General features: G+C 45.8%; 1 protein-coding gene across 1 annotated transcript in view; it reads left to right on the top strand.

The window, feature by feature from the left end:
* LOC144823935 (sperm-specific sodium:proton exchanger-like) overlaps window positions 1–18,234 on the top strand; it is a 5,382,759-nt gene that overhangs the window by 2,550,878 nt on the left and 2,813,647 nt on the right. Inside the window, exon 8 of the mRNA XM_078682869.1 lies at window positions 7,595–7,776. Coding sequence (XP_078538995.1) covers window positions 7,595–7,776 — 182 coding nt within the window. The remainder of the gene's footprint in view (window positions 1–7,594; window positions 7,777–18,234) is intronic.

The raw sequence follows: 18,234 nt of genomic DNA, 5'->3' as shown, positions 1-18,234 counted from the left end.
TCTTTATTAGAAATGCCCAGCAGCCAATAAAACAGTAAAAAACTACAGTACCCATGAACACCAGGGTAACAACCATAGAGACCATAGTATAAAAGGCCATTTAGACAGTCACACTTCCTCTTTCTTTGCTGCTTCGCAGCCAGTTAAGTGCTTATTTGTTTCTTACCTGTTTTTGTTTGACTTTAATGCATTGTTGTGCTTTATTGTTGCTCTATGCTTAGCGCTTCCACCGCGCTTTTCGGCACGTCTTCACAGCGCCTTGCCTGAGTTTCTGTTTGCTTTGTCGGCTTCGCTTGCCGTTTCGAATTTCCTGCCGCTTTTGCGGGCGAGTCGCGGGGAGCGTGTGTGCACCTCCCGTGTGGCCGGCGCTTGCTGCCTGTGTCCCTAGATTTGTGGAGCGGGAGACTAGGGGTTTCGGAGGCTCGCGCTGGATGCGCAAGCTCTTCTGTGCTTTTCCCAGGTGCGGCTGGTTCCGCGCATGCGCGGCAGCTATTTCCGGCTTCTTTGCCGGTTCACTGAAAGTCGTCTTGTACGTCAGCGCCCACAGCCTCTGAGGAATTTAACCCCGTATGACGCCTTTTGCTCTCTGAGTGCTTTAGGCTGTAAAATTTGCATAGGCTTTGCCTAGAGTGTGGTTTTTTCGTTAACAACAAGCCCTCCCTCCACTTTTGAATTTACTTGTTGTACAGGTTTGGCCTGTATTATTGGTTTGCTGTGGGGTTCTTGACACTCCCCCTGCATTGTGCCTTTGGCATTCTTCTATTTCTGTAGTCATCTTGTGGGCATTATTTTATACACTGTGTAACATGGAAGAATACTATGTTGATGATGACTACTATTATGAGGAAGATGATTCTGGCTTGTTGGAGCAAGATTTGGTAGAGGCGTTGGACAAGGGAATGCAGTACTCCATGAATAAGGCCCTTGTGCGCGCCATTACTCCATTGAAGCGCCATTTAACTCAATATGCGCAACAGCAGGGTTGGCTTCATGCTTCCCGTAAGTCCTCTAAGTCACCTATCAGTCCTCCTAAATCTGACTTTCAGAAATTGGCTAGAAGTTTGGCGTCGGACAAGTCCAAGTCCTCTGTTGGTGCGTCGTCATCAGCCTCTCCTCATACTGACACCGATGACACGCATTCCTCTACATCTTCAGATCATGATGACCCTCCGCCTAAGAAGAAGTTGTGTAAGGAACATTTCGTCGATGCCCCCACACACCCTCCTGTCCTGACATTTGATCCTTCTGATATCATTCATCCCCATTCCATGTCCTGGCTTCCCTCCCCTGCTGTAGCAGAGTATGTCCAGGCGCACATACGCCAGCCTTTCGAAAAAGATGTCAGGGCTAGGCTTCGGTCTGAATGCCCTAGGCCTTATCTGGCAGACCATCTGGCGGAGACTCCTGAAGTTGATCCCACGATGCTCACATATCTCAAAAAGTACGCCAAAGACCCAAAAAAGGGTATAGACAGGTCGTGGCGTTCCTGTCAGGACAAGCTCCTTGATTTATTGGGTCCTCTCACCAAAATCCTCGATCTTGGCTTCCTGGCCAAAGAGTCATCTACCCGTGTGGACCCGGATGAGCTTATAGAGTGGGCGCAAAGGGCTATTTGCCAGTTGGGTAATGCCAACTGTGCTCTTTCCAGTGAGAGGCGCCGTTCCATTATTCTGAAACTAGATCCTAAGCTGGCGGAGCTCTCCTCCTCTAACTCCGGTCCTGCTGCTCAAGGTCTGCTGTTTGGTCAGCCCTTTTTAAAGGAACTCACAAAATTTGTGGCCACCTTCAGTGGTTTGGACAAAGCCCAGGCTTCCCTCCAGTGGGTGATGCGTCCAGTTTTTGAAATAGGGGACGTTCGTTCGGCCGTGGTACTCAGCAGAAGTCCCAGAGTGGGTCCCAGTCCCATAGAGGCGGTGGCCAGGATTCCGGCTATCATTCCAGATCCAATTTCTATCCCTCTCAAAAAGGAAGAGGCCAGTCTCAAAAAGGACTCTCTGGTGGACACCAAGGTGGTTACCAAGATTCCGGCGCTTCAGGTGAGCCTGATTCCTGCATGCGATGTGGTTCTGGGGGGCAGGATACAATTTTTTCACCACAATTGGCGTCTGATCCCCAGCGATGCTTGGGTCCTGGAAACCGTCCAAGGTTACAGGATAGAGTTTTACCAGCCCCAACATCAGTCCCGCCCACCCTCTCCTCTGTGTTTTTCCCTTCAAGATCAGTCCTTCATTTCGACCGAAATAGAATCCCTCCTAAGAAAGGGGGCGATAGTTCCGACTGTCCGTCATCCCAAAGGGTTCGTCAGCACGGTGTTTCTGGTCAAGAAGAAAGGGGGTGGCTCCCGCCTAGTTCTCAATCTAAAGGAGTTCAACTGCAGGGTTGTTTACAGGCATTTCAAGATGGAGGCAATCCATCTGTTGAGAGATCTTCTGCGAGAAGGGGACTGGATGGTTCGTCTCGATCTCAAGGACGCGTATTTGTCGGTCCCCATCTTCGGCCCTCATCGTCGGTTCCTTCAATTCCATTGGCAGGGGACTTGGTTCGAATACCAGGTTCACCCGTTCGGCCTCTCGTCAGCACCTTGGTGCTTCACGAAGCTTCTGAGGCCTGACGTGGAACACTTACGCGCTCGAGGTGTTCACCTGATTATTTACTTGGACGACATTCTGATTATCGCAGACTGTCCGCTCCGGCTCCTGACTCATCTGGAATGGCCCATCGACCACTTGAAATCTCTGGGATTTCTAGTGAACATTCAGAAATCCGTCTTGATTCCGACTCAAGTGATAGAATTTCTGGGTTTCCAGGTCAATTCACTTTCCTGTCAACTTCTCTTACCCAACCAAAAGATTCGGTATATCAAGAGGGAATTGACTTCGGTTATTTCCAGACAGACTGTCATTGAGATCGTTAGCACGAGTTGTAGGTCTGTTGGCATCCTTCATTCAAGCAATCTTCCCGGGTCCTCTGCACTACAGGGCGTTGCAGCGTTTGAAGATCCGTCATCTCCAGAAAGGCCTCCGCTATTCAGATCTGATTCCTCTCTCAGAGGACGCGAGGTGGGAGATGCAATGGTGGTTGGACCACATGGATGCTTGGAATGGACGAGCCCTGTTTGGTGCCTCCCCGGAACTTGTGATAGAGTCCGATGCCAGCCTGTGGAGTTGGGGAGCCCGGTGCGGTCCGGTATCGACGGGGGGTCGTTAGTCGTCCCAGGATTTGTCTCTCCACATCAATTGCCTGGAACTCCTGGCGGGGTCCTTTGCGATCCGATGTTTCACTCCCCTTCAGTCCAATTGCTTTATACTTCTCCGCATGGACAACGTTTCGGCAGTCCGCTATGTCAACAAACTGGGCGGAACGAGGTCCAGAGTCTTGGCGGAGATAGCCAAAGACTTTTGGCATTTTTGTCTGCAGCAGAAGATCACTGTTATTGCAGAGTATCTCCCCGGCCGCAACAATCAGATTGCGGATTGTAATTCGAGGCATCTTCAGGACTTCAGCGATTGGAGGCTCCATCCTCGCATTTTCCGTTCTCTCCTCCGGCGTTGGGGCCAGTGTCAGATCAACCTGTTTGCCTCTCGCCTCAACACTCAGCTCCTGCTGTTCCACAGTTGGAGGCCGGATCCGGAAGCATTGGCCTCGGATGCCTTTCTTCAGACTTGGCCGCCCAATCTGTGTTATGCCTTTCCCCCGTTCATGATGATTCCCAGAGTCCTGGCTTACGTGAAACGTTATCGGTCGGACTTGATTCTGATTGCTCCTCTGTGGAGGGCTCAGGCGTGGTTCCCGGTTCTCCTGGAGATGTGTTGTGCAGTGCCACTCCTTCTTCCCCAGAAGTGGAATCTCTTGCTGGATCCTCTCAAGCCTCCGCCCCCCCTTATTCTGTCAGGCGATCTCCATCTGCTGGCATGGCGACTTTCGGGGATCGCTGTTCGGTCCCGGACCTTTCTCGAGAACCTTCCAAATTCATTAGTGAGGCCTGGTCACCCAATACTCACAAACGCTACAAGGGGTCTTGGAAACGATGGTGTGACGGGTGTGTTCAACGGGAAGTTGATCCCACTTCAGCGGATGTCTCTTTGATAATTAATTTTTTGGCCTCTCTTGCGTCCTCCGGTCTGGCTTATCGAACAGTCAACAATTTCCGTACTGCCATTTCTGCGGGCCATTTACATATTGCTGGTAAACCTGCGGGTGAGCATCATCTAATTGCCAAGTTGCTGAAGGGTATCCGTCTTGCGAACCCTCCATGTCCTAAATATGTCTCGTTATGGGATGTCTCCATTGTTTTGAGATTTCTTGAGGCTTGGCCTTCCAATTCTTTATTATCCCGTAAACAACTGTCGGCCAAATTGACTATGTTGTTATGCCTCGTTTCCTGTAAATGGGTTTCTGATGTTCGAGCTTTAGACTTGGCAGGACGCAGCTTTACACCTGACGGGGTTACGTTTATCCTTTCCAGATGTACCAAAACGAATACTACTTCAATTACCTATCCTTCCTTTCCCAATCATCCCAACCTTTGCGTTGTCCAATGTGTCCAGGATTACGAAGTAAGTACTGCTCCTTTAAGTTCAGATATGCACGGTCAGTTGTTGATTGCTTTGCAGAAGCCTTTTCGCCCGTTACCCCAGCTACTCTGGCTCGCTGGGTACGATGGCTCATGTCTGAGGCTGGAATTGATGTTTCAATTTTTGTCGCTCATTCGGCACGAGGGGCGATGGCTTCTAAAGCATTCTCTGTGGGTGTCACTCTTTTTGACATTATGAAGGCCGCAGATTGGTCTTCTGAGTCTGTGTTCAAAACGCTCTACTATAAACCGATTGATCATATTGCTTCTGTTGTGGTGGATCAGCTTTAAACAAGCATAATCAGAGCCTCCTGTCCTGAAATAGAAATCAAAATTTGCAAACATTCGTGACAAGAATTTTCAATTCTATTAAGGACAAGGAGGTGAGGATTATCCCACCCGTTGTTATTGTTTCTGCATCTTTATTGATACTGTACACATGTTGATGTTTGCATATGGATTTCTTCAAATCCCTTGTTTTTTCTACCCCCCCTTCTACATTTTTGCTTACGCTTTCTGCACTGGATGTGTATTACGGCTGTATGTCTCTTTTCAGGTTCTGACCCGAAGTGGTGGTGTTCCTGTACCAGCCTGCCTTTGCTTGCCTTTCCATGGATTTCTGCATCCTCGTTCACCTTGGTCTTCTACGGCGGTCGTTGGCTTCTTCCTGATGTTCAACGTTTTGAATTTCCTGTTTTGATTTGAACTTTTTCCTCACCAAAGAAAGAGGAAGTGTGACTGTCTACATGGCCTTTTATACTATGGTCTCTATGGTTGTTATAACTAACAAAACGGTATCGGAGGGCTAAAGGGACATTTAGAGACCCGTCTAAGTTCTATCCCCTTGAAGGAACAACATGAACAACAAACAAACTTAGAGATCTAAATCAGAAACCTGATCTGAATATCTTTCAAAATACCTTCATGTCTAAAAAGTACATCAAGATAAAGAAATGGCTAACAGTTATGAACAACAGACCAGATCGCCAAGAAAAGGGCCTCATGTAATTGCTAATCAAAACCCATTATGGATTCCCATCAATAACTTGTATGGATCAATGTTTTCATTTGGTAATCCTGCCAGGGTATTCTGTCTCTTGATCATTGAGACATACGGCATACCCCCATCTTTGGCATGGGGTAATGACCTACAATTACTAGATTAGACCAAATGATGATGATCTGATGGGAAAGTGCAGTGCAAAAAATATGAAGATGAATGTGATGGTTAAAACAGGATGGGGAGCTTTAACAAAAATTACTTTATTGGGCATAAGCCCCTTCCTTGTTAAAAACAAGAACAGTGCAACAACATAAACGCAGTTTAAACAAATAGCTGCGAGATAGACATGAAGGTATTTTGAAAGATATTCAGATCAGGTTTCTGATTTAGACCTCTAAGTTTCTCTATGGTTGTTACCCTGGTGTTCATGGGTACTGTAGTTTTTTACTGTTTTATTGGCTGCTGGGCATTTCTAATAAAGAAATGAGAGTAGCATAATCCTCGCCTCCTTGTCCTTAATAGAATCGAAAATTCTTGTCACGAATGTTTGCAAATTTTGAATTCATGAACATTGAAATCTCTGAATGCATGTGTCGGAGATACGCAGTACAAATCATAGATAAAACACTGCATAAATCAGTACAAGTTCATGAAACAGTGTGCGTGTCACTGAAATAGCACGCAGAGCATCTTCCTCCGTTTCTGGGCAATGCCGACATAGACAAAACAATCCTCCTACGATGGCCGCCGCGCACGCTTACGTGACGTGTAGGGGAGCGTAAGACGTAGTCAGAGTGATGTTGGAAGCTGTGAAACGCAGGGACCAAAGACGACGTGTGGAGTCTGAAAGAGCAAGGACTCTCATGCAAGGTAAGCATTGCGTTTGCGCAGATGACAATGAAGCACATGGTCACCGAGTGAGGAAACAAGTTTACTTTTAAAAGACTCACCGGTGAGCATGCGCTGTAATATTTACTTATAGAGTTGATTTTGAGCACACGCTGATATGTCCAAATGAAGAGTTAACAAGGGAAGAGCCTGCATCGGCATCAGCACCTCCCAACCCCAACAGCAATTCAAAAGGGGCGAGTATGCGTCAAAGCTCCCAATCCCAGAAATCTGGCTTATATATGGGTCCTATTACTCTGGGCTTTAACGGAGCCTTGACGCCAGTAAAAGTCATAAAGCAGGGCAAATTCATTATGCGTGCCGCAGTTAAATGTGATAAAGATCAGCGCTTTGCCCAGTGCACGAAGAATGTCATGAATCATAAAGATTATGTCTCACTGGATTCTTGTTTTGAGATCTTCTTAGGATATCCTGCTGACTACACCAGTGTAGCATTCCTGAAGTAAAGTCTGGACACAAGAAGGTTGTTAGTTGTAGGTTTATTCCCATAGGAAGATCCCATCCAACAGCATACAGTCCAAGCAAGTTCTTACATTGAACCACTATGACATACATATCATTATAATATGTCATGAGTATGGCTAAACAAGGAAGGAAGGATGTCAGCATAAAATTCCAAGCTAGAAAGATGGGCTCACCACAATTGTCTTCAAGGTGTTGGTACATTTCCTTTGAAGTCAGTTACATAGTAACCATCCAGCATATTTTCAATTGTTGGCCTTTTGTCCTTTTTTGTTTGTTTTGCAAGCCCTCTTTTTGGCATTACATATGCAAATCTAGAGCAGTGTTTCTCCTTGTGCGAAAATGTGGGATGTTGGGGCTATTTTTTAGCCAAATACATTTGCCCTTCCTCAATATTCTCTGGCAGAGAATCAGAATGTAAATCTGGCAAAAAGGTGTGGCCTAAGGACAAGGTGGTGCCCTAACAAACTATTATTTCACTACAGGATTGTGACTGCTGCCTTAAGAATCAATACCACTCTTAACGTTTCATGGCCAGATATTTTTGACAGTGGTGTGACAGTGATTAAGCAAAACTATTAGGAGTATTTAAACTGCTGTTTAAAATAAACAACTATTGCGTGGCTCATCTGTTCCTCTATTTGTAGGTTTTTGTGATGTATCATCGGCAAAGCGTATGGCAATGTTTAGTATAATCCAACGGCTGCGACAAAGTGCATCTACCACGCTTTCTATGTTAAAAATGGACCGCTTTTTGGCTGATGCAAATTGGAACATGGTGGAAACGGCAACTCTAATTGAAGATCCATATCACACATCTCCAAAAAATGTGAGAAATTTTCATTTGTCTCTATTTTGCAGCCTTCAGTGTGATGTAGTACTTTAATTGCCTGAAATATGTATTGTATTGTAGCATTTGTAAAGTGCTTACTACCCCCATGTTGGGTGTCAAAGCGCTTACCCACTAAGTTATCAAGCTACACCATGTCCATGTCATGTGTATGGTTGGAAGGGTGTTTTTGTTTCGAGCCTGTGTGGAAGTGTTTTCATGTCGAGCATGATGACCACTGCTGTGCAGTTATCTTGTTACTGGGCACTGCGATGGGTGTGGGTATGTTAGAGAGAGAGAAGAACAACTTATAATTGTAATAAGGACTAACCAGCTTACTCACAGGAGCAGCAGGATTTTGTGTGCCTGTGAATGACAAAGATGGGTTATGAAGGAGGGTCCAGTCACCCATATGGTGACATGCTCTAGGCAGAGATTATGTCGAATGAGTGAAAGGATGCCAAAAAGTGGCAAGAATGGAAATTGGTGACATAAGCAGTAGCCATGCACCATTTGAATTTATATTTATTAAAAGGCTGGGATACTACCTACTGCTGAATAAATACACCCAATGAAGGAGGAAGGAAATCGAAAAGCAGTCAAAGCTGGCAGCCTGCTACCTACACAAACCTTAAAAGGCTCAGATTCCCCCAATCCTGCTAGACCAAAGGAAGGCAAACTTTTAAGCAGGGCTTCATGACCCAAGTCACTCTCAAGATGCCAAAGGCCACCAGGCACCAGTTACGTTGTTCCTCAGACCTAAGCCAGGCTGGAACCCTGCACATGTGAAGGCAAGAAACGAGAAGCTTGATAGGATGATGCTATAGGCAGTGCAAGAGCAAAAATCCTCATGTGAACCCGCAGACTGCACTGCACCATGAAAACCAATACTTTACTTAGATCATAGAGACACTTGTTCTTTCTTGTTTACACAATGAGGCATCCTCCTGCCCTTTTAGAATTTCCTCCCAGAGCAGCTTTCACTTTCAAGATCAGTAATGAATGGCATTTCAGAGTAAAACGAGACAACGTGGAACAGGAGTCTAACCCTATCCTATTGTTTCAGCTAGGGTAGCAGAATAGCACCTGCTGTGTAGTACTCATTTTGTTCAGGCCTAGTCCAGCTCTGACCTGTGAGCCTTGTGATAACTGATTTGATATCTGTCAGTACACGTTAACTCCCATCCTATCTTCTATGTCTGGTCCCTTTGTGCTCTCCTCTCCCTCCTCCACTAACTTAGCTCCTTAACAATTCCTACTTCAGCCTCTCTGAATGCTGGCTCCAGCCAGAAGTGTGTGTTGATTGGGTCTACTTGATTCTGCAGCCCAGGTCTACCCCGGGAGAACAGAGCCTTTGCCTGCTTTGTTCATCCGGGAACTCTAGTCTTGGCAGTATGAACATCTTGGTGGGAACAATTTGCCTTCCCCATACTACTTTAAGGTAGGTTGCACTGTCTTGGGCTACTCTCATGGATTCCCGGCCAGTTGACCATATCCTGCTGACCCTTCAGACTGTGAAGATGTGAGCTGCAATCTGTCTTCATCAGCATTCGAAGGTGAAAGTACGACGAGCCCTGACAGCTAGGAAAATACGACTACCCCCTGCTATATTAAGGCAGGCCACCATGTCTTATGTTATCCTTGCTGAATCCTAGGCAAATGTACTAAAAAAAACTAATGGCTAAAATGAAAAAATACACTCATAAAGTGCACACAGGCAATATCTTACAATAGTATAACATTTGTACGTAAAGAGTGTCAAGCACATTTGTTCTTTTGGCTTCCCTCTTTCTAAATTTCTGCTGGATCTTTCGTGCACCTGCCACTCCAACAGATGCAATGTAGGCACAAAGATCCCACTGAGCAGTCAAAACACCCTAAAAATTGAGGTGATCCTCCACAGACAGTGGTGGAGGCAGGGGCTCTGTGAGGTAGGACACTGGAGGCCAGACGTCTAACTGTGAATGTGCTGATGTATAATATGGAAAGCATCTCAAACGGGGAAATTCCTTTTCAACGCAACCTTTACAACGAAGTACCTTTACGACGCAACCATTACAACGCAACTTTTACAACGACTTGCGCTGGGGGCGCTCTAGGATAGGGAATAGTTTTAATTTACTATCCAACACCTTCCCTACTATCCACGGGCACTGGAGTTGGAATAGTAAATTAAACTCTTCACTATCCAGCGCCCCCCAACGCAAGTCGTTGTAACAACTTGCGTTGTAAAACTTGCGTCGTAAAGGCATGCATTGTAAAAGCATGCGTTGAAACGTCATCCATCCATCTCAAACACATTCTGAACATCAGAGGGACATACATTATTATAGAAAACCATGTGCTGTACAGTCAACAAAAGAATATGTAGCCTTCCATATTCTTAAAGATTCAGTATTATCATGGTTTAACATCCAAGTTAAAAACTAGATACATAAATACAACAAAATAACACTGTGGTATATTTGAAATTATTCAAGGTGCTTAATTAGAACATGATTTTTCGCACCTGCCTTACATTACACCAATGTGAGCTTTCAAACAAGTTCTCACTTTTTTGTGGAGTATACATTCATGCAAGTGTATTCGTGTTCTTTGTGATTATTGACTAATATAACAAATGTTCTAGTTGGAGAGCTGCTCACTCAGTAAAGCCTTGTTACACTATGTTATGATCCTTACCGAAAACCTTTTTTTTCTATTGAAGTGTGTTTCTTTCACATGTGGGAAAACATTGATTTACTAAGGCCCTATTCATCTAAGGCGGAGGAGCGAATCCATTGTTGTGACCTCAACAATGCAACGTGTTTCTAAAATATGACCACCACTTCTTATAAAATGTGAAGTGTTTTCTTCAGCATGAAATTATGCATGTTATTTTATCCTGCATGATTCTGATATATATATATATATATATATATATATATATATATATATATATATATATATATATATATATATATATATGACGCTCAAACTTCTCCCCAGTTCGATAGGAAAAAGTAGCAGCACTCGAGAAGCTTGCTTGATTGATTCACGGTGATTTTATTATAGGGAAAAGAGGCACAGACGCGTTTCGGCGTGAGCCTTCGTCGGTGTGTCACTCGTGACCTGTAAACAGCGCATTAATAAAGTTTTAATTTCATTCATTAACAGTGACATAGGACCAAACCCTCGTAAGTCTCTGTAGGCGCCATCTTTGAGTGGTAATATATACCTAGGAGGGTGTTACATTTATAAAATGTCATGAGTTTTGACAGTATAATAAAGCCGTGGATCGGCTAGTGTCCTATGTACACAGTGTTTAATCAAAATTGTTCTTCTGAGAAAAGATAGTAATAGTAATAATAATAACAATGCAGCTAATCAGATGGCTATGTCAAATGATATATGGTTACAGAGAACTATGCGATGAAAATACGATAGAAATACAGAAATAAAGTGCTGTACATTATGCTTGCCAAAGTGATAACAGCATATTATACAATCTATTTACACTATATCTTTCAATTCGTTCTAGCCTATTCTAATAGACCAGATCGAGGAAATTCATCATATTCATACTTTTCTGTTTACATAGAAACATCATATAAGCCATAAACATAGTCATTTCCACTCTCTCCCCAATGGTCTAATATATACATATGTACATATCAATAGCCCTGGAGTGACTATATTTTTTATAAATAAAAACAGGGCAATGAGAAGAAACAGGGGAAAGAGAGAAGAAAGAAAAAAGAAAATAGGGATGGAAACCGACATCATTCAGCAAAGGGAAATGCTGATTTCAGAATTCAATATATATATCTGGCGGCAGTGTTTCTAATGATCTGAGGGTCATAACGGACAGTGCTATTTGTATCACTATAGTGTAATATCAGTATCATTTCCCTAGATGGAATGACAATTCCTCTCCACTATTGAGTCCTCTCGGGTGTTTTGTAGAGAGGTCCACAATGTATCTGGATTCTAACCTGCGTAGCCTTCTCAGCCGATCGCCTCCTCTAACGTTGGGTGGGACAAGGTCCAACCCAAAGAATTGGAGTTTGTTGCGATCTTTATTATGAGCTTCGGCGAAATGTCGGGCAACCGGATAGGCGGTATCCACCTTCTCGATTGCCCGAAGATGCTCTAGGATCCTCAGTTTGAGTTCCTTGATGGTACTGCAGATGTATCGAAGGCCACATGGGCATAACAGACAGTAAACTACAAACTGGGAACTGCAGGTTATGAAATTCCTAATGGGCACCCTGTTGCCTGTGTCGGGTATAGTGTACGATAACACTCTTTTACTTCCAGCACAGGCCTTACAGTGCCCACAAGGAAAGAATCCAGACATTTGTTTCAAGGTATTTGTTTTCGGTGTTGGTTTTTCCAGATGGCTCGAAACCAACATATCACCCAGTGATCTTGCTCTACTGAAAGTTATCAGAGGGTGTGCGGGTAAGTCTTCCTTTAATATGCTGTCCGTCATCAATATGTGCCAGTTATTTTTGAGCATGGCTCTTAGATCATTAGCACCTGAAGAATAAGGGGTAATCAGCCTGAATTTTCCTTCTTTAGTGTCGACTTTCTTATCTCGACCTGTTGTTTGATTCTCAGAGGTTAAGAGTGCTGTCCTTTGTAGCTTTCTAACCTTTTTAAGAGTACTGTTAAGCAGTTCCGTGCTGTACCCCCTGACCGAGAAACGTGCCAGGCATTCTGAGGCAGCCGCCTCGAAATCCGAATCCCTAGTACAGTTCCTGCGGAGCCTTAATAGTTCTCCGTATGGGATACTGTTCTTTAACTGAGGGGGGTGGCTACTGCTGGCAAAGAGTGTCGAATTGCCAGCAGTCTCTTTTCTATAGAGAGTGGTACACAGATGGTCCCCCTCAGCGAACACTCTCAGATCCAGATAGTCCGCTGCCACCGGACTGACCGAACCCGAGAAGTGCAAGTTGAGGTCATTGATGTTTAGTACCTTGATGAATTCCTCCGCTGTGTTAATGTCACCGTTCCAGACAATAAACAAGTCGTCAATGTAACGGTGCCAGCAAACAACCTCCCCTGTGTCCTGTCCCACTGTGCAGCTCCTGGGAACCCGCTCCTCCCACCAGCCAACGAATAAATTTGCGTAGCTGGGGGCGAAGCAGGTTCCCATCGCCGTCCCAGATCTTTGAATATACAACTGATCTTCAAACAGGAAGATATTATGAGTAAGACAGAACTCTATGAATTCAATGATCATTTCGTTATGTCTAGCAAATCTCAGCTGACGTTTCTCTAGAAAGTACTTTACGGCCTCTAGTCCTCGCCCATGTTCTATACAAGTGTATAGGCTGGTAATGTCCAATACCATTAACAGGTATCCAGGGCTCCACGTTAACTCCTGGATCTTGGTTAGGAAGTCTTTGGTATCCCTTATGTAGGATTTTAATTTCACTACCAAAGGATACAAGATATTATCTACAAAGCGTGACATGTTCTCTGTTAAACTTCCGATGGATGAGATAATTGGACGGCCTGGGGGTCGATTCATGTCCTTATGTAACTTGGGGAGGTGGTAAAAGGTAGGTATCATTGGGGTGTTATTTCTTAGAAAAAGGTGTTCATCTTTCCCAAGCATCTTGAGGCTGTACCATTTCGCTTTGGTATCGCTTTGTTCGCCCTAAGTGTGGCAGGGTATACTCAGACGTGAGTCCCTTGTTCACTTGGCCACTGGATTCAAGATAGCCTGGCTGATGAGGATTATGAATCCGAAACCGGTCCCAGGATGCTTGTTTCCGATCCAGGGAAGACATGGCTTGGCAGTTCGGGCTGGACTGTTCCCATAAGGCACAGGGTCAGACTGATTTGCATATAGCCATGTCTGAACTGGGGTGGCTGAGTGAACTAAAGAATGGTGATGGATTATACCCAGATTAGTTGACTGGGGGTGAGGGGTTGATTTGTTCAAATGCTCCGTCCATCATCCCCTTTTGTATCGCTTTGTTCGCCCTAAGTGTGGCAGGGTATACTCAGACGTGAGTCCCTTGTTCACTTGGCCACTGGATTCAAGATAGCCTGGCTGATGAGGATTATGAATCCGAAACCGGTCCCAGGATGCTTGTTTCCGATCCAGGGAAGACATGGCTTGGCAGTTCGGGCTGGACTGTTCCCATAAGGCACAGGGTCAGACTGATTTGCATATAGCCATGTCTGAACTGGGGTGGCTGAGTGAACTAAAGAATGGTGATGGATTATACCCAGATCAGTTGACTGGGGGTGAGTGTTTGATTTGTTCAAATGCTCCGTCCATCATCCCCTTTTGTATCGATTTGTTCGCCCTAAGTGTGGCAGGGTATACTCAGACGTGAGTCCCTTGTTCACATGGCCACTGGATTCAAGATAGCCTGGCTGATGAGGATTATGAATCCGAAACCGGTCCCAGGATGCTTGTTTCCGATCCAGGGAAGACATGGCTTGGCAGTTCGGGCTGGACTGTTCCCATAAGGCACAGGGTCAGACTGATTTGCATATAGCCATGTCTGAACTGGGGTGGCTGAGTGAACTAAAGAATGGTGATGGATTATACCCAGATCAGTTGACTGGGGGTGAGTGTTTGATTTGTTCAAATGCTCCGTCCATCATCCCCTTTTGTATCGCTTTGTTCGCCCTAAGTGTGGCAGGGTATACTCAGACGTGAGTCCCTTGTTCACTTGGCCACTGGATTCAAGATAGCCTGGCTGATGAGGATTATGAATCCGAAACCGGTCCCAGGATGCTTGTTTCCGATCCAGGGAAGACATGGCTTGGCAGTTTGGGCTGGACTGTTCCCATAAGGCACAGGGTCAGACTGATTTGCATATAGCCATGTCTGAACTGGGGTGGCTGAGTGAACTAAAGAATGGTGATGGATTATACCCAGATCAGTTGACTGGGGGTGAGTGTTTGATTTGTTCAAATGCTCCGTCCATCATCCCCTTTTGTATCGCTTTGTTCGCCCTAAGTGTGGCAGGGTATACTCAGACGTGAGTCCCTTGTTCACTTGGCCACTGGATTCAAGATAGCCTGGCTGATGAGGATTATGAATCCGAAACCGGTCCCAGGATGCTTGTTTCCGATCCAGGGAAGACATGGCTTGGCAGTTCGGGCTGGACTGTTCCCATAAGGCACAGGGTCAGACTGATTTGCATATTTGATATTTGATATTTATTGACACTTGTAAAGCGCGACTATCGCTCCGGAAGGAGCATCTTGGCGCTGAGCGATCAAGAACCGACATGGCGAGGAGTGGATCAGATGGCTGCAAGAACTGCTGAGTCGGGCTGGAGGAAAATCCAGGTCTTCAAGAGTTTCCTGAACTGGCTTTCTGTGGGGACGTGGCTAAGGTTAGAGGGGAGACCGTTCCATACCTTTGACGCCAGGAATGAAAAGGTTTTACCACCTTTTGTTTTTAGCTTTATTCTAGGTATTACAATCAAATTAGCTTCAGATGACCTTAGGCAGCGCGATGGAATGTAGCGCTGGAAGCGCTTGGCTAGATAGAGAGGGCCAGTGTTCCTGGTGGCCTTAAAGACCGTGATAAGGAGTTTAAAAAGAACTCTCTTGTGAAGGGGAAGCCAATGCAGAGTGTTGAGGGCTGCAGAGGCAGAGGACCTTTTTGGAAGTTTAAGAACAAGTCTGGCTGCTGCGTGTTGAACACTTTGCAATTTCTTTAGGGAAGACTTCTTTATTCCTGCCAGGAGGCCGTTGCAATAGTCCAGCCGGGAAAGGATTAAGGCCACCGCGACTGTTTTCCTGGCGGAGATAGGGAGGAAGTCAAAGAACTTCTTCAGTTGTCGGATGAGGTTGAAGCAGCACCCAGCTGTGATGCGCACATGATCATCAAAACTCAAGGAGGAGTCAAATTGGACACCTAAGTTGCGGGCTGAGGAAACCGCACAGGGCGGTGCTTCAGAGTTTTGAGGCCACCAGTCCTTTGGTGAGAAAAGGGTGTCTTTACCTAGTGGTATAATTTCAGTTTTTGCGCTGTTACACTTAAGATGGTTAAGGTTAAGCCAGGAAAAAACTTGGGAGAGGCAATTCTGGAATCTAAGGGCGGGGTCAGGGTATTTTTTATCAATGGTGACGACGAGCTGAGTATCGTCAGCATATGATGTGACGAGGATACCGTGGGATTCAATCAGTGTTAGGAGGGGGGCCATATATATATTAAAGAAGAGGGGGCTGAGTATGGACCCCTGGGGCACAGCGGATGGGACAGGTTTATCGCCGGAGAGAAAAGGGTCAAGTGAGACTGTTTGTGTTCTATTGGATAAAAATGATGCAATCCATATTAAAGCAGTACCCGACACCCCAATCTCGCGCATTCTATTAATAAGGATGGCGTGCGAGATGGTGTCGAATGCTGCGGTTAAGTCGAGTAGGATGAGTACGGCATGTCTCCCTTCATCCTGCAGGAACTTAATGGTGTCCGATAGCTCAATCAATGCAGTTTCTGTAGAGTGGCCAGGGCGGAAACCTGATTGCTGTGGATGCAGAATGTGATTGTTTTCTACAAAGGCTTTTAGCTCCTCGTGGACCAGCCGCTCGGTGATTTTGCCTAGTACCGGGAGTAGGGAAATGGGGCGCATATTAGATAAGTCTGTAGGGGATTTGTTTTGCTTTTTCATAAGGGGCTTGACTATGGCCTTCTTCCATTCAGCGGGGACAATGCCAGAGCTGAGGGAGTCATTAACAATGGCATTGATGAAGGGGTTGACGGCCTCGATGAGGTGGTGAAGAATAATCGGGGGGCAGGAGTCCGTAGGGGCTCCCGATCTGCAGGTCATGATGGCCTTCTGTGTTTGTAGCAGGGAAACTGCAGTAAAATTGTCTAGTGAAGGTGATGTAGTAACGGCATCTTGTGTATGAATTGAGGGAGGGGGAAAGTCTTTGTGAATGGTATTTATTTTGTCAGTAAAAAAATCAGCTATTTGATCGCAAAGGGCTTGAGATGAAGGAATTACAAGTGTCAGGGCCTTGGGATGGGTGAAGGACTTGACTATATTAAAAATGGTCTGTTGTTTTTGTTTAGCTTCCTCTATGGCTGAAGTAAAAAACTCCTTTTTTGCCTTTTTTATATTGGAGAGGTATTGTTTCCTCTGTGAGATGTAGAGGGATCTGGAAGTATCATCATAAGTTTTCCTCCACTCTCTTTCAAGGACCCTGCATTTAAGGTGGCATTCGGTGAGGGCCTGGGTATACCAGGGGGCATTGGGTTTTCTCTTACGGTGAACTGATTTTAGGATGGTTGGGTTGGAGAAGGACGTAACCGTTCTGTCAATCCAGGAGTGGAGATTTTTGGAGTCTTGAGATACATCTCCGACAATAGTAGGAAGGGGAGCAAGGGGCCGGGGATTTAACATAATACGATCAGCGACTTTCTTCCAATTGGTCGGAAAGGAAGCGGGAGGGTACATTGTATTGGGTTGCGGTAAGGGTTTTACCTTGATAGAAAAAGGAATAAGACAGTGGTCAGTCCATATTTGAGGAATCGGGGGAAAGATAGCTAGGGCAGTAGAGTTAGTACAGATGCCATCTAGCGTGTGGCCGGCCTGATGCGTTGGGGTGGAAACCAGTTGAGAGAGGCCAAAAATGTCCAATGAATGTTGAAAATTCAGAGTGTGGGGGTCTGAAAGGGATTCCAAATGGAGATTAAAATCACCAAGAAGGGTGAAGGTGGGGTAGTGAGTCAAGAGTGAAGCAAGGGTCTCGTCCAGGGAATCCAAAAACGGAGTGGCGTTCCCAGGGGGGCGATAGACGAGTCCTCCTGAAAAAGAAGTGGATGGATTGATTTGGATAACAAAGCCTATACCCTCACAGTGCTTGATGAAGGTCAGATCAAATGTATGGCACATAAAGGATTTCTTGACGATGATGGCTATCCCCCCTCCCCTACCGCAGGGTCTATCACGCCTAAGGATGGAAAAATCAGGGGGGAGGGTGGTTGCTAAATCGGGATTTGATGCGTCGTTTAGCCATGTTTCAGTAATGAAAATGGCGTCGAGGCCACGCGACAGTATAAGGTCGTGAATGTCCTGTCCGTGGCATGTTAGGGATCTGGCATTAATCAGACCGCAATTGAAAGTGGCAGGTTTATGTGGAGGGGGAGGGGGTGGGGGAGAAATTGTGTCAGGAGGTCCCAGGGAAGGCCATCTACAGAGGAGGCATGAGAAAGGGCCCCAGAGACGATCAGTAATGAGATGCCCCTTACAACTATGGCTGGGTCTGGTCAAGCGCACTAAGAACAGGGCGTCAGAATCATACCTGATGGCTGGAGAGTTTTGGACGGCATAGCCCGCGCCAGGCGCGATCTTGGCGCGGACGGGCGCAGACGGGCTTGGCTTAGGCGCGGCTTCGGCGCGCATCCGGCAGCCCCCGCTGCGCCAGCCCGCTGCGCCGTCTGGCCGCTTTGCACATTTATAGGGAGGTAAGAGGGCGGGAAGGACGGCCCGA

The sequence above is a fragment of the Lissotriton helveticus genome, chromosome 3_1 (assembly GCF_964261635.1).
Source record: "Lissotriton helveticus chromosome 3_1, aLisHel1.1, whole genome shotgun sequence".
Classification (NCBI taxonomy): Eukaryota; Metazoa; Chordata; class Amphibia; order Caudata; family Salamandridae; genus Lissotriton; species Lissotriton helveticus.
This window is presented reverse-complemented; position numbering and strand designations above follow the sequence as displayed.